The sequence below is a fragment of the Lytechinus pictus genome, chromosome 16 (genome assembly GCF_037042905.1).
Source record: "Lytechinus pictus isolate F3 Inbred chromosome 16, Lp3.0, whole genome shotgun sequence".
Classification (NCBI taxonomy): domain Eukaryota; kingdom Metazoa; phylum Echinodermata; class Echinoidea; order Temnopleuroida; family Toxopneustidae; genus Lytechinus; species Lytechinus pictus.
The window spans coordinates 2,805,722-2,820,577 of record NC_087260.1 but is presented as its reverse complement, the minus strand read 5'-3'; the positions used below and the strand labels follow the sequence as shown (position 1 = coordinate 2,820,577).

At 36.4% G+C, this 14,856-nt stretch overlaps 1 protein-coding gene across 3 annotated transcripts; it reads left to right on the top strand.

The window, feature by feature from the left end:
- Positions 1-1,647: 1,647 nt before the first annotated feature.
- LOC135157002 (trafficking protein particle complex subunit 1-like) lies at positions 1,648-10,700 on the top strand. Of its 3 annotated transcripts, none has more exons than XR_010296080.1 (6): positions 1,662-1,780; positions 3,820-3,918; positions 4,745-4,815; positions 6,621-6,759; positions 7,953-8,958; positions 9,114-10,700. XR_010296080.1 is itself a non-coding variant. In XM_064111295.1 (5 exons), the coding sequence occupies exons 2-5, from the start codon at positions 3,820-3,822 to the stop codon at positions 8,079-8,081; spliced, it is 438 nt and encodes a 145-aa protein (XP_063967365.1). In that variant the 5' UTR covers positions 1,648-1,780; the 3' UTR covers positions 8,082-10,700. The 3 variants fall into 3 exon arrangements, 1 of the variants encoding a protein (XP_063967365.1); XR_010296079.1 differs by having other exon boundaries at positions 7,953-8,986; positions 9,057-10,700; XM_064111295.1 differs by having other exon boundaries at positions 1,648-1,780; positions 7,953-10,700.
- The last annotated feature ends 4,156 nt before the right edge of the window (positions 10,701-14,856 follow it).

Genomic DNA, 14,856 nt, shown 5'->3' with positions numbered 1-14,856 from the left:
TGATGAGGAGGATGATATGCAATGATGATGACGAGGAGAAGGGTGATGATCGATCGATGACGATGATGATAAATGATTAGAGTATTTAGAGATGGTATGATGAAAAGGATCAAAATGACGATGGTGATGAAATAAGAAGAAGGATCAAGAAGAAGAGGAAGAAGATGAAGAAGGAGGAGGAGAAGAAGAAGAAGAAAAGAAGAAGACGAAGAAGAGGAGGAGGAGGAAGAGCCAAGAGGAGGAGGAGGAGGAAAATACTACGAATGTACAACGGACTTACATGTCCTCTAACCAATACGGTCTTCTTGGGGTGAAACTAACGAATTAAAAAATATACCGCGTTGCCGATTTGGTACCTTCAAATATCCTCGTCATTAGAAACCATGCAAAATTGGGCTAAATGAGCATTTTCATGACGCTATCAATATCAAATATTTGATGGTAAAATGTATCTTTATTTTTTGAGTGTGTGTGCGTGCATAAGCGTGTGTGTGTGTGGTAGTGGGGGGGGGGGGGGTTGTCGCCCCCTCCAAAAAATAAGGCTAAAAGAAAAGGAAAATAAAATACTGAATGGGAAGAGGAAAAGCGACCGAGTAGCTCCTGTGTGGAGAAAGCAAGTTTGTGTTTTCTTTTCCTTCCTTTTTTCCACAAAAATGAAAAAGCTGAACCATTCCATTCCATTCCTTGTTTTTATTTAGCAATAAGTCATGATTGACTATTTTTTCCACACACTGTATGAAAAGTAGGGTAACAATTTTATTTAGTATTGTTATTTTTTATCATTTTTTATTATTTCTTTTATATTCATTCCTTTTTTTCTATGAAAGAAAGGGGGAAAAAATTCAACATTTAAATACATATGAAAAAAAAGAAAAAAAACTGAGGAAAAAAATATCAGCAAACAATAGGGGGATTACTTCCAGAAAACGATATAGGGTTGTTGATCGAAGATCTATGAGATATTGTATAAAAGAAAAACATTCTAACAAGAGGGGATAAAATTTTTAACAAGTTTTTCGGTAGGCCTACTTTGCTTTTTCAGTGTACCAAGCACCATTTGTGATAAATTCAGCATTTTTTTTTACGAAACTACAAAATAATAAGTTTGGTAAGTGACATCAACTGTTTATTAATGCAGGCTTTGTTTAAAAGGCAAATAAGGAATATAAAACGGTGATACGAAAAGGCTTTGTTATTTCTTGTCCGATTTTTTTTTTCACCGTCAAATTTTACTGAATCGGTTCAAATCATATCATTTCTAGTTTACGGTACCCTTATGCCCAAAGATGGTCCTCATTCCCTAGTTCGTCATTCCCATAGAGATATATACTAAGTATACATCTCTATGGTCATTCCCCTCTAGCTCTCCGAAACTATATGCATGATATCACCCCCCCCCCCCCTCCATGGCGTACAGCTTGCCCCCTCAATTTTTTCACGACGACGCAGTTGCTCTTCCGTTATGAGGACTTTCTTTGCACAAAAAATGAAATTTAAAAACGTGATTCATGCATAGTTTTCTGCCTAAGTTAATAGTGATTATAACAAGATAAGATAAAAAGTAATCTCTTCCAAATTAGTGGGCCTAATTGGAATTTCCGAGAGTGAGGAGGACTCTTCATATCGCCACTACGATCACTACTAGTTACCGTAACTAAATCAAATTGGCAATTTCATATTCTGCTGATTCTATGTGCTCATTTTCAATGCAAACTTATCTTTGAGATTTTGACTGACGTCATATTTAGTGTTTTCTAGCCTTCAGGGAAAGCTTTTAAAGGTACGGAATATGTAGATTAATCAAAAGCAGAAATGAATTGAGGTTGTATAGAATTTAATGTACATAGTGTTGTAAAGTAAGCTGTAATTGTAAATGGGTCATGTTAGGGCCATCACGGCTGCTGCGCTTATGTGGGTGTGCTTTGTGTGTTGTTGTCGGGCTGGGCCCCCGTTCTAGGCTCGGCGAGCTCCGCTCGCTGGCCATTGCCGGCCGCGCCGCATTGGGGGCGGGTACGGCGATCGGGTGGACTTGGCCGTGTGCGGTGACCAGTGACACTTAGCCAGGCGGCTTCTTGAGAGTAAAAATTATTTACTAACGTAGGCTTACTCTCAATGAAGCCAGGTCTTCCTTCTCATTCACCTACACGAAGGACCCCAATTGGCCAAATTTCCAAAACCTGAAACTTTCACCCCCGAGATTTCTACTTTCCTTCTAAAAAGTTACATGTAGGGCCTAGTCCACCTAACTTTATGGGTACATTACCGCCGCCGTGCACAGGATAACCGCTGGCACGGCACTTGCAATAAATATTTTATTCTTATTTAAAAATTTGAAATTTATCTACATTTTACGTGAAGTAAGCTTTGGATATGAAACTTACCGAACGATATGAAGCCAATTTCAATTCCTCTCTGTCTTTCTGGTACTTTATATCGATGATTTTTCTTGATGTCGAAGCAGGCATGGCCCCGATTAGCGGGTTCTCTCTATACGCACAGAGAGGGCGCGCGATATTATTTAATAAACTTGCTTGTTTACGTCAGATCAGCTGTACTGCTGGCTGCGTTCTAGGCGCTCCGCATTTCTTTCGCTGTTCAGCGTTATTTTATGATGAAGCGCCATCAGCGATTATACGTGACATGCAACCTGTTAGTAGGCTAAATGATTTTTACTCTCTAGAAGCCTCCTGGCTAGTGACACTGACAGTGTTTGTACAATAATTTGCTACCGATTTCAGAACATCGGATGCGCGAGGGTCTGAGCTCGGACCCTTGCGCACCCTCGCGCATGCAATGTTTTGAATTCGGCAGCGAATTTTTTTACGTGTGAGGAACTCGATGTTGGCTTAAAAATAATCACCAATTTTTAGGCTAACCGGAGCCGGAGAATGGATATGGAGTGAAATTAGGATGAAAAGTAAGAAATTAAGCTTCTTGTTCTTTTTAAGCTAGTTTCAGTGTAACCCAGGGAGCTCCGGCCCGCCCAGGACTCGTCCGTGTAATACGAGGCGGACATATGCTCTCCAAAATGGGGTAGAATGGGGTCGCAATAGCACTCAAAATAAAAAGGGGAATATATGAATTATGCACTTAAAAAAAAAAGAGGAAAAGTTAGACCTCTGTCGCGTTCGTTCTCGGTATCGATCAGCCATTTTGTTTTCAATTTTGACAAAAGGAAATCGAACGAGACAGAACTTTTCCTTTTTTTGAGGGTCCAGTTTGTGCCTCGATGTCGGGATTCTGTGTCTCACGATAGACCTTCATCCATATAATCGAGGTAAGTGCATAATTTAAATTTTCCCCTTTTATTTTGAGAATTTGAGTGCTAAATTGCGACCCCATTCTACCCCATTTTGGAGAGCATGTGTCCGCCTCGTATTACACGGACGAGTCCTGGGCTGCGGCCTGCTTCGTGTAAATAGTTCAAAATGGGGTAGAATGGGGTAGCCATAGCACCCCAAATTCATGGGGAAAAAAAAAATTCTACCCCATTTTGGAGATTACCCATGTCTGCCAACTATTTACACGGACGAGTCCTGGGCATTGGCCCGGAGCTCCCTGGGTATATAGTATTATGGCAATTTTGACAGTGACAGTTATATAGAAGAGAAAAAAAATTAAAGTTTAATGTTCTGCATTTAAGCTGCATCATTCAATAAGATTTTGCCAGTTTTCACAAACTCAGTCTCAGAGTCTGAACACATAAAATGAATGGAAAGAAAAGGTAAATTATCTATTTCATATTGAAACAGGATATTACATGACATATTTCTATGACTCTCTGAGCAATATGATTTTCTTTGCTTCACTCTATCACAGATGACGATCTATAACCTGTACATATTTGATCGGTTTGGGACCTGTTTATTTTACCAGGAATGGAACAGATCCAAGCAGTCGGGAATGTCAAAAGATGAGGTATGGCATATCAGATGCAAAACAGACGCAGTAAAACTATTTTCTTTCAAGCAAGCACCTGAATATCCCAAATGTTTAGAAATAAACTTGAATTTGACAAGATATTGTGCATCTTTATAACATTGTAGTACGGTAACCAGCCTGTGCAAATACAGGTACATGTAACTCTGCCTAAGCAGACCTTCCATAAGTCAATCTCCTAAAGTCAAAGAAATTTTTTAGACCAAATTATTCAAAACGTGTTATATACCTCAAACAGATTTTTCTGGTTCCAAGAGCTAAGTTTGATAGGCAGAGTTACATGTGTATGGCTTGGACTAGTCAATTATTAGTTGGAAGAGATATACTAGGCTATATGTTTGAGTGATGATTGAGATTATCTTGAAATTTTGCCCCCTTCGCCCCCTCCATTGTTGTTCACTTCATTCAATTCTGTTGATATTCACTTCTTCATTTTCAACAGTGAAATTTCATATCAATTATGGATATAAAATCACTTGTGCCTAGCATTGATCAACATCATTGTAATTTCAGGATCCTCTCCTTTAAAATTACCATCATATAAACTCGCTTTTGGTCTCCATTAGATGGTCTTTATTTAAAGGTTTATTCTGTTTTCATGATTATGAAAATGAATGTTTATCAAAAGATTAATTGTCAAATCATCAATTATTATTCATTCAATATAAAAAGATAACAAATTTTTAATGGGTATAATTCTTGAAACATGTAGAACCATACATGTGTATGGCAAATACTGTGAAGAATCCAAGACAATTTGGTACAATTCTCCATCTCTTTTTCTCTCTCGTCTGTTTGTTTGCAGGAGTATAAGCTGATGTATGGTCTAATATTTTCTATCAAGTCCTTTATCAGCAGAATATCACCGATGGATTTGTATCCTTTATAAACCTGCCTGCTCTCTGTTTTAAACACGGATTGTTAAGATTTTTGGTTAAAGAGAGAGCCACTTCAACAACTGTGTTCCATTTTTGTGGGGAAATGTATCTCTCTAATGTATAGGAAAATCTACAATGTCCCAATTTGAGCTCTTGTCTTCCAATTTGTCCTACTTTCTTGTGTTTCAGACTTGGCATGTACCCCTAATATTACAATTTTTGTAATTAATAAATCACCACCATTCTTCTTCTTATTTGTATCTTTATTTTATGACACTGCCTGCAAACATGTAAAAGGATTTTGTCACTGCTTTCATCACATTATTTATAAATGATAGCTATCTTTACCATTGTATTTTTTTAATGCCAATAACATTTTGTTGGGTTTTGCCCCCCCCCCCCCCCGAAAACCCAACATATTCCTTAGAATATATTTGAATCTTTAATTCTCTAACTTTCGGATGTGCATTTTGAAGTATATTTTCCCCATCTTTGTGTTCTTTTGAACACGGGCATTACACTGAATTACTGTTAAATTTGATATTGTCCAGAACATCTCTGATCTTGATGTTGCCAGATTTTCCTGTATGTAGTAGAATGGTTGGGCTCTAAATTTACGTAGCTTACCTCGACTCTGGTAGACAGCATTATGAGTAGTGTAATTTGTGAATTTCATGATGATTCTACGTTTCTTATCATTTTCTGTGATCCTAGTTGATGTGATTTGTCAATATCGCTATCCTTGATGGGTATTCCAAGTTTGTCCTTGCAGAAGTTTTTTTTATAACCTTTTTCGTACTTTCAACTTCTTTCTCCTCAATACCTTAAAGTACTTAACGGTTCCTTGTAGAATATTATTCAGCATCATCTTGTTGATTTTAGAGGTCATTAATTCTGTTCTTAATATTTCTGATCTATTTCCATGTGGCGTTATTTCATTCGGCAAGAAATTTATCCACATTGTGCCGCACTCGACCCAGGTGAGGTGAATGGGTACCCGGTAGGAAGAAATTCCTTGAATGCTTGAGCGCCTAGGCAGCCCAGCTAAAGCCGGGGTAATAATAATAGCAGGGCCTGCTGGGAGAACAGTTTTCAGAACTGAAGGGGCTACCCTGCACTACCCAGCAATATATCTGTAAAGGGCTTAGAGACGTCGTTCCGATGTGTTAAGCGCTATATAAATGCGGTATATTATTATTATTACCCTGGGTATATGCCATTATTTTATTATTATTTGTCTGTTTCTTCTAGATCATATCCGTAAGTTTCTTTCAGCATGTTAATAGCAACCTTTGTAGTGGTAGTGTGAGTTAATTCATCAATAATAATCTGCTTTACCTGCAGTTTCGTCCATGACTCTGGACGAATGACATGTTCGTACTTTTCGTCAGCTCTGAAACGTTGGACAAAAGTGCTGTTCTGATTCACTAACTTTTGACAAAGCTCTCCCAGGTTTTCAGTGTGATTTGATTTGTATAGTCAATTATTATGATTATTATTATTTATTCGGCATTTCAAAATACATAAATTACAGTACAATACAAATTACATAAACAATAGGATATACATGACATGACAATTCAAAGGATCTGGAATAGAGATGAAGGGGCTGCCTGGGTTTGGAAAAGGTTAACTAAATTACCATGAACCACAGGTCTTCCTTCCCACACCCAAGTCAGTATAAGAATATAACAAGAAACATATGAATTAAAAGTATACAACTGAAACTGGCAACAGTGCATTTGCTGTGTGCTAGGATTGATTCCCAGTCGGTGAACATTAGACCTTAACCCTAGCATACAGCAAAGATGGCTTTCTAAACTACTGTACTAACAGCTACAAGCTTCACTTCTTCGAGACGCCGAGCGGGCTCAAGTTCATTCTCAACTCAAGCCTGAATGTTGGACCTATGAGAGAAATCCTCCAACATTTATATAGTGCAGTAAGTTGAATTGTGCCTAGTTGGTTTTACAATCACAAACATCTATATTTACATATTCTAACAGTATCTACATTGGTTTCCAGTTATGAATCTAATTTCAGATTTTGTTTCTAACATATCATGTTATTGTGTACTACCCTACGCGACAACTTCGTTCACACAATATTAAAGCATTTACTAAGTTCCTCTATAAAAAAAAAATCTTAAATAAAACATGGTGAGCGTTGATTGGCTCATACTACCAAGGAACAACATTCCAAATCCACTTTAGATATTGACACATTAGATTAATTTAAAATGGCTCTTAAAAGATATTTAATTTTACTACCTATACAAGGCATTTTAGGAGATGAATAAAAGTCATATTTCACTCGCTATTTCAATCTGAGACCAACAACGTATTAAAACATTTACTATGTTGCCCTCCCGGGCTTTGCCCATATGAATTCTGTACAAAATAGAAGGCAATATTGGCCATATTTCTGTTAGTGCGATTGCGCAGTAGGAGCCGATTTTGATCGCTAATTTCCAGTATTTGAGAAATTTGGCTGGAACTAGTTTATGAACCAACACATTGTAGCGAGGCGCGGCCAGTGCATACACAAACGTAACCCAAGCGCAAGATTTCTATGCGTTAGTGTATGTGCGCGCCATGCATGATGCGCGACTGCAAGGTAACAATTTACGTCACAGTTGCTTATTAAGGGTTACTTCGCTAAATTCATGATTAACCTGAAATCAGAAGTACATGTAGTGAGAAGCAAACAGGCATATAAATTGTTCCAAATAATAGCTTGAATTACACATTGTACAGCCCTAGGTATTGTAATAATATTGACTGGCTCTTCTTTCGGGAAACATCAAATATGTTGCCCTTAAAAGAATCATATTGCCCTCGTCTAAAGACTCGGGCCAATATGATTCTGTTGCGGGCAATATTTGATGTTCCCCTCAAGGCCAGTCAATTTGATATACCGGTAATTATCTCAATTGAATATTGTGCATTAAGTCACACACGTCATTCCTCTGAATCGAATAGAAACAAAGTTACATTTTGCGATGTTATCAACATTTAGCACAATAAATGTTGAGGGGGGAGGCATTATGCCCTCCTGGAGTATTCGGGTTAACTCTAATTATTTCAATATCACTTTTACATTAATTTCTACTGTTTTTACCATTTTCCCCCACAGATCTATGTAGACCTGATCGTTAGGAATCCATTATGCCCACTCAACAAACCCATTGAGAGCATGCTATTCAAGACCAAGCTGGATGCGTATATACGAGGCTTGCCCGCGTTCACTGCGGACATTGAATGAACTCCGACCGCTGAAGGAGGTCAGTCGCCTTGTGAACTGTTATCTGAAGAGCGTTTCATCAACATTTGTCATCTGACAGACAAGTTGTTAGATCTGACAACTTTCCTTTATTTTGACTGGCTGACTGAGAAGCACTGCTACTATGGTAATTGTAGGATGAATCAAGACTTGTCACGAAAAAACTTCCGACAAGTTCTTTCCTGAAACCCTTTTTAAGATGTAGACTCAACATTCCAAATGTACATCGTACCAGGACGATCTATCATGAAGACTGTTGAAGAGGTGGACTCAGGATTGTGGCTCACATTCACTTGGTCTACAACCAGTTGGTCTACTCCTAAGATAATCTTATTTCTCATGGGCTAAACCCACTTGGTCTACTATCAAATTGATCTTATTGCTGTTTGGTTTAATATCCACTTACCGTAGTCTTATTCCCTCATCTGACCATTTATGAACTAAGTAATTTTAGAAGAAGTGAACAATATACAAATTGGGTATAGCCTTACTGGAAATTGGAATAGGCAAAATGGCAAATTTTAGATAAAATGGTTAATTGATGAACTGGTTGTAGACGAACTAGGATTAGACCAAGTAGGATGGGATCAAATGGAATGTAGACGAGGCGGATGAAGACCAATCGGCAATTTACCTTGTCAGATCGGGATGTAGACTCAACATTCCAAGTGTATATTGGACCAGTACCAGGGAAGTCAGTCATGTTAGACTACTTAAGGGGTGGTCAGCTTAGCTACCATGGAGCCATTCCCTTGCAATTTCAATTACATTTAATAGCTACTGAAATCCAGAGGAAATTTTCATTAAGCGATATGTCAGGGATTTCACCAACACTGTTAAAAGCTACTGAAATCCAGGGGCCCGTTTAATAAAGAGTTACAACTGTTGTAACTCTGCCATTATGGCAACTACCATGGCAACAGGGCTCAGCAGCCAATCAAAATCAAGGTTACCAAGGTAGTTGCCATAATGGCAAAGTTACAACAGTTGTAAGTCTTAATGAAACTGGCCCAGGAGAACTTTTCATGAGAGTTATTTTTTCATTATTTAATCTAAATGATAAGTTAGCGAATTCAAGGGAATTTTAAAACAAATAAATGTTATCAAAAAAATATATTAAAAGGACATTAATCACTAAACTCCTTAAATGGGTAACAAAATACAGAATGATTGAAGAAAATGAATATATTTATAGATACAATTAATCATATCATGGAATATTGAATTTCTTGAGTACATGTACATGGTTTTACCATATATGGTGGTAAACCTATGATTGATATCACCTGTAAAATCAATTGTATCTTTTTTGTTTAACGAGAGAGTACAGATGGGATATTTCATTCATTATTTTAAATTCAGGTATATTTACGGTTAAACTTCTGAAAGGAAATAAAAGTATTTAGAAAGACTAAGATTAATTTTTCGTTTCTTTCTAAATCAAGGAATTCTTTGTGCTTGTATTTGAACGACCTCATTTCGCAGCTTCCTTTAAATATGAAGAAATAAAAGTGCAATTTTTTTTTTTTTTACAATCTTTTTAGGCAGGTTTATAGCTCACTGCATACCTAACAATTAATCTGCAAGCTAATTAGGGAATATAATTTATTATACTTGTTGCAATGCAGATTGGAGAAGACCAACATGAAATTCTTGTTACATATTTTTAAAGCATTTTTATATTGTAATAATCATAAATACATTTACATGTACATATATTGTGCTATTGTGGTTAGAAATCTTCTCTCCCACTTTACTAAAGACAGTTCAGGGGCAAGTTCCAGAAAGGGTTGCATTAATATGCAATTCAAGAAATCAAGCGCAGGTCCTCAATATGCATGTTTCATTGGTTGAAATCAAGTTGCGATTTATTTATTTTTAGTTGGGTTTGACCGCGTCTCTTTCTGCAACAGGCCTCAGGTAACACAAAGGTTTGCAATTAATCGTAATGCTTGATTTTCAAGATTAAAGTGATTGGTTAACATTGGTTTGACTTTTAAAAAATCTGAGCTAGAAGGTCACACTTGTCACCTGTGTCTGTAATATGTTACAAAATTGAAGCCCAGAAAAAATTGCGTTCGAAAATAATTTAGTGCTTCAAAAATTTAAATATAAAGTGACCGAAAACACCATCTTAATTTCATCCCATACACTTATGTGTACTATTTAGGCGTCTATAAGACGCCTATTTACAAAATCGGGGTTTGCCTTGTAGTTTTAGCTTTTCATTCTCAATAATGGTTGTTTTCAGGGTTTATTAGTTCTAATACATGCACTTGTACACATGTTTCATCTTGGTTTGAGAATTTTTTTAATCGGCTGCTCACAAAGTTAAACAATACCTTTAATTGTACATTGTAGTCAATGCAATCAATGTAGAAAAATGTTCTACATCATTGCTAAGCTTTGTGTTACAGGCCCCAAAGTGATTTCTCCCAATTTATTTTGTTATTTTGTTCTTATTATTGATATGATTTACACACAAAGATTTTCATATTTGATATCACTTATCAGATTGTAGAGTACAGCTCAAAACTGAAAAATATTCAAGTTGTTCCATCATATATATAGATGTAAATAATAAAGATAATGTGTATGATATATTTTTATGTTTAAGTATTTCCTCATTTTCCTATTAGTATTGGTTGGACACGCCCCAAAATTCACAAAGCTGGTTTTTAAACCATGGTTTATGCAGATTTTGTGCATTGAAGGGGGAGTTCACCCTGAAGGAAAGTTTGTTGTAAAAATACCAGAAAAAATAACAAAAATATTGCTGAAGGAAGTTAGTACAGTTTTAAGTTTTTTATTTGTGACATCATATACGAGCGGCTGGCTCATATGTCATGTACCGGTAATTTTAAAATGCATATATTTCAATTTTTTTAATGATTCATGCTGACTAAATAAACCATACAGGAGTGGGTGTGAGATAATTTGGTCTCTTAAAGTGTTGATATACTGATAGAGCAATAATAAAAAAGATTTGTTAATTTTTGAGAAAATGACATTTCATTGATTTTTTCCTACACAATAATTGGGGAAGGTGCTCTCACATGACGTCACAAATAAAAAATTATCGAATTGTAATAAGAATAACGTTTGAAATCTTTGATGGATTTTCCTCAGACCTTCACTAACATTAAAAAAAATTATTTCTCCTATTTTCACAATAAACTTTTTGTCAGGGTAAATTTCCCCTTTAAGTGAGCAGTATGTAGGGCATACATTGGGAAAGGTAAGAGATGGAATGCATACATTTTTCAAACGGTGATAGATTCATTTTCATCATTTCAGACCACAATTTAAAATAAATTCTTGGTGGGCTCATTGACATAAACCATGGTCTAAACACCATAACAATCATAACTGATAGTACCATGTACTCCGCACAAAGTCATGAGTGGACTTTTTCAATGAATGTTGAGTGCATATTCATGTAAAATTTGCACAAATATTGATTTCAATGGACCTTCAAACATAAAGGAGCGTTGCCACTCCCCCCCCCAAAAAAAAAAAAAAATTAATACCCCAAATAGCAACATTTTGACTGTTTTTTGAAAACTTTCTATCTTTTTTCTTTTCAAGAATTTGAAAGCTTACATATATTTCCCTCAACTTGACATTCCAAAATTCCTTATGCTGATCAAGGTTTTAATGTGATGTAAGATTTTATCTTGTTGTTACTCATATGTGTATATCTTTAATTCAACAACAAATTTTGGTTCTTGGTATTCTAATTTTTTTTTCAATAATAGTAAAAAAAATTCCAATTCAACATGTTTGCAACACTAAACAAAATTTGGTCACCCATGTTTCATTTGGCGGCATTTGACCATCTATCTCAAAACCTACATCTTCTGGCTGAATACAATTATAAAGGAAAGGGGAGAGAGAGGGGGGGGGGCAGAGAGATTAAGGGGAGGGAGCTCGAGAGATATGGGGATGGCTTTGGGAGAAATAGTCTGTTCATGAGAACCCCACGAAGCATTGGAGTATAGACAACTCGCCTAGAGATGGCGCTATTGGACTTTTAGCGTCGGTGTCGAAATTGTATGATTCGCTCAGAGTGGACAATTACCAAATTTTGCACGAAACGTATTAAAATTCCACAATGAAGAGTTCTGATTTTACCATAATCCTCCAAAAAAATCCAGAATGCAGGGGTGGGAAGTTCCTCTACCCTAAGATTCTCTAAAAAAAAAAAAAAAAAAACAAGACTTTGGAATCATTTTATCTAACAAAATAATTTCTCAATGACGATTAACCGAAATTCTTGTGTTATTGGTGGGCCGCAAAAGGGACTCACTGTAAAAAAATTAGACGAGCCCACCCCCCCCAAAAAAAAAAGGAGGGGAGAAGTCAAAAGTCACCACAATTATCAACAATGAAAAGGTAAAGAAGGGGGAATAATTACACTTTTCTATTAAAGTTTTCTCTAAGGAGGGGGTGGGGCCGTAGCTTTGGATTCGCCACTAGTTTTTAAACAGTACATCATGGCAACTTAGTACAATCTGAAAGCTTGCCCAATGGTGCAACTATATGGAAATTGAGTCCAATTATGTACACCTTGTTTGAGAATATCCTCTGAAAAACATCAACAAAATACATGATAGCATAAAACAGTATTTTCATATTTTTCTCATAATCTACTTATAAATGTATTCCTCTGCAAGTTCATGGCCATATATGGATGGTCGGTTTCTAGGGGAAGGGTGACATACATGCCCAAAGATCACTGTGAAGAATATTATTGAATCATGAAAGCAATAGCGTGAAGTTACTGAGCTAGGTCCGGTTTATAATCTTGAATATATAGGGCTGATTAGATTATGACCGGAATCAATAAACAATCAAGGACGTCTACTTCATTATCCATTTTGGATGCGATGATATCGAACCGATATAACCCTGATACTGATAATATTATTATTATTATTATTTTTTTTTTTTTTTGGGGGGGGGGGGGCAAATGACAAACCCCTTGGTGCCGCACTGCCTGGCGCGGGTCCAGATTCATAATCTATTTGTCCGAAATTTTGATAAGCCCCGCCCCCCCCCCCCCCCCGGTCATCGCTCACGATGTTTTGTGTATTTTGTTGGAACGCAGAATAGGACAAAATAATAATACATAAAATTAACAGAATATAGGCATCAGGGAAAAATTACCCCTTCCCGCTAGTAATAATTATGGCGTTTGTCCAGCAAGAAAATGATCCTTAAATGACTGTTGCATTAGACTTTTTTTTGCAAGATCCGTTATGCTTTCTAGGCCGTTTTTCAATCATGGCATGACAAAATCAAATAATTTATTTCAATTTTTGATGAATAAACTTTAATAATAATAATAATAAAGGTTTATTTACCCAGGGTAGCCACTTCAGGTTCGAAAACTGTTCTCCCAGCGGGCCCTGCTATTATTACCCGGCTAAGCTAGGCTACCTATTCGGTGCACACAGCTTTAAGGTGATACTCCTCCACCCTTGAGACATTATTCTTCTCTCGTGGGGGGGGGGGGGGGTGGTAGAGATGGCATTAGGCGTATTTCCTACGAGACTAATATCAGAAATTGGCCCAGCTACCACTCAAAACAAAAGTTAACAATGAATGCAATTTTTTGTGACTTAAATTTTGATATTTCCAAAATTGTTCATAAATTATTGTCTTTCTTACTATTCCCTCCAGAAATATTAGCAGAATTTATTGGTTTCTATTATTTCCCTATAGAAGAATTAAATGAACACAATTCTATAGGTCCTATACTTTTTTCCCCCAAATATGCTTTTTATCAATATCATGAAGTTACGAAGAAATCTCTTAAAAGATTGAAAGGAAATATGAAGAGTACCATTATAAATACATTCTCTAGGAAATATTAAAGATCACAACTATTTAATCATAATAACAAATTAACCTAAGAAATTGCCGGGTGATCATAATGATCATGAGTAAGAACGATCCATTCACTTTACATTCCATTTCACCGACATGTATTACCCGGGCATACATAGCACAGTGTGAAATATAGAATATAAGTTATGTTGATAAGAAGGGAAGAGATAACATTACAGATGTGTTTTTATTGGGAGAGCGAATTAAAAAAGGGACGAATTCCAAAATTTTTATTGCTCGAGGGATGCAGGAATGTTCGTAAGAATTTATATCATGATCATAACTACCAGACTATAACTCCCTGGCAGGGGCGTCGATCCATTTTTCAGATGGGGGGGGGGGGGGGGGAGCAAAATCATGAATCAACGTCCCAAAGGCGCTCGATCACCCAAAACAAACTCACACACACGAACACACATATAGGCATTATATGTGTGTGTGTGAAATTATACATGTAGAACAGCTTTGGCAACTCTTTTATTTAAATTTATTTATTTATTTTGTTTTATTTATTTTATACTGCAGGGTAGGCCTGTTCAGTTCTTAAAACTGCTTTACAAAGGCGCACTGCAGTTTAAAATACATTTGTGAAAAATATTTGTGAAAGAAATGGATGAAGAGAACAATGGTAGGCGTAGCTTAAAGGACAAGTCCACCCCAACAAAAAGTTGATGTGAATAAAAAGAGAAAAATCCAACAAGCATAACACTGAAAATGTCATCAAAATCGGTTATAAAATAAAAAAGTTATGACATTTTAAAGTTTTGCTTAATTTCACAAAACAGTTATATGGACATCCTGGTTGGTATGCAAATGAGGAGACTGATGACGTAATCCACTCACTAGTTCTTTTGTATTTTATTAT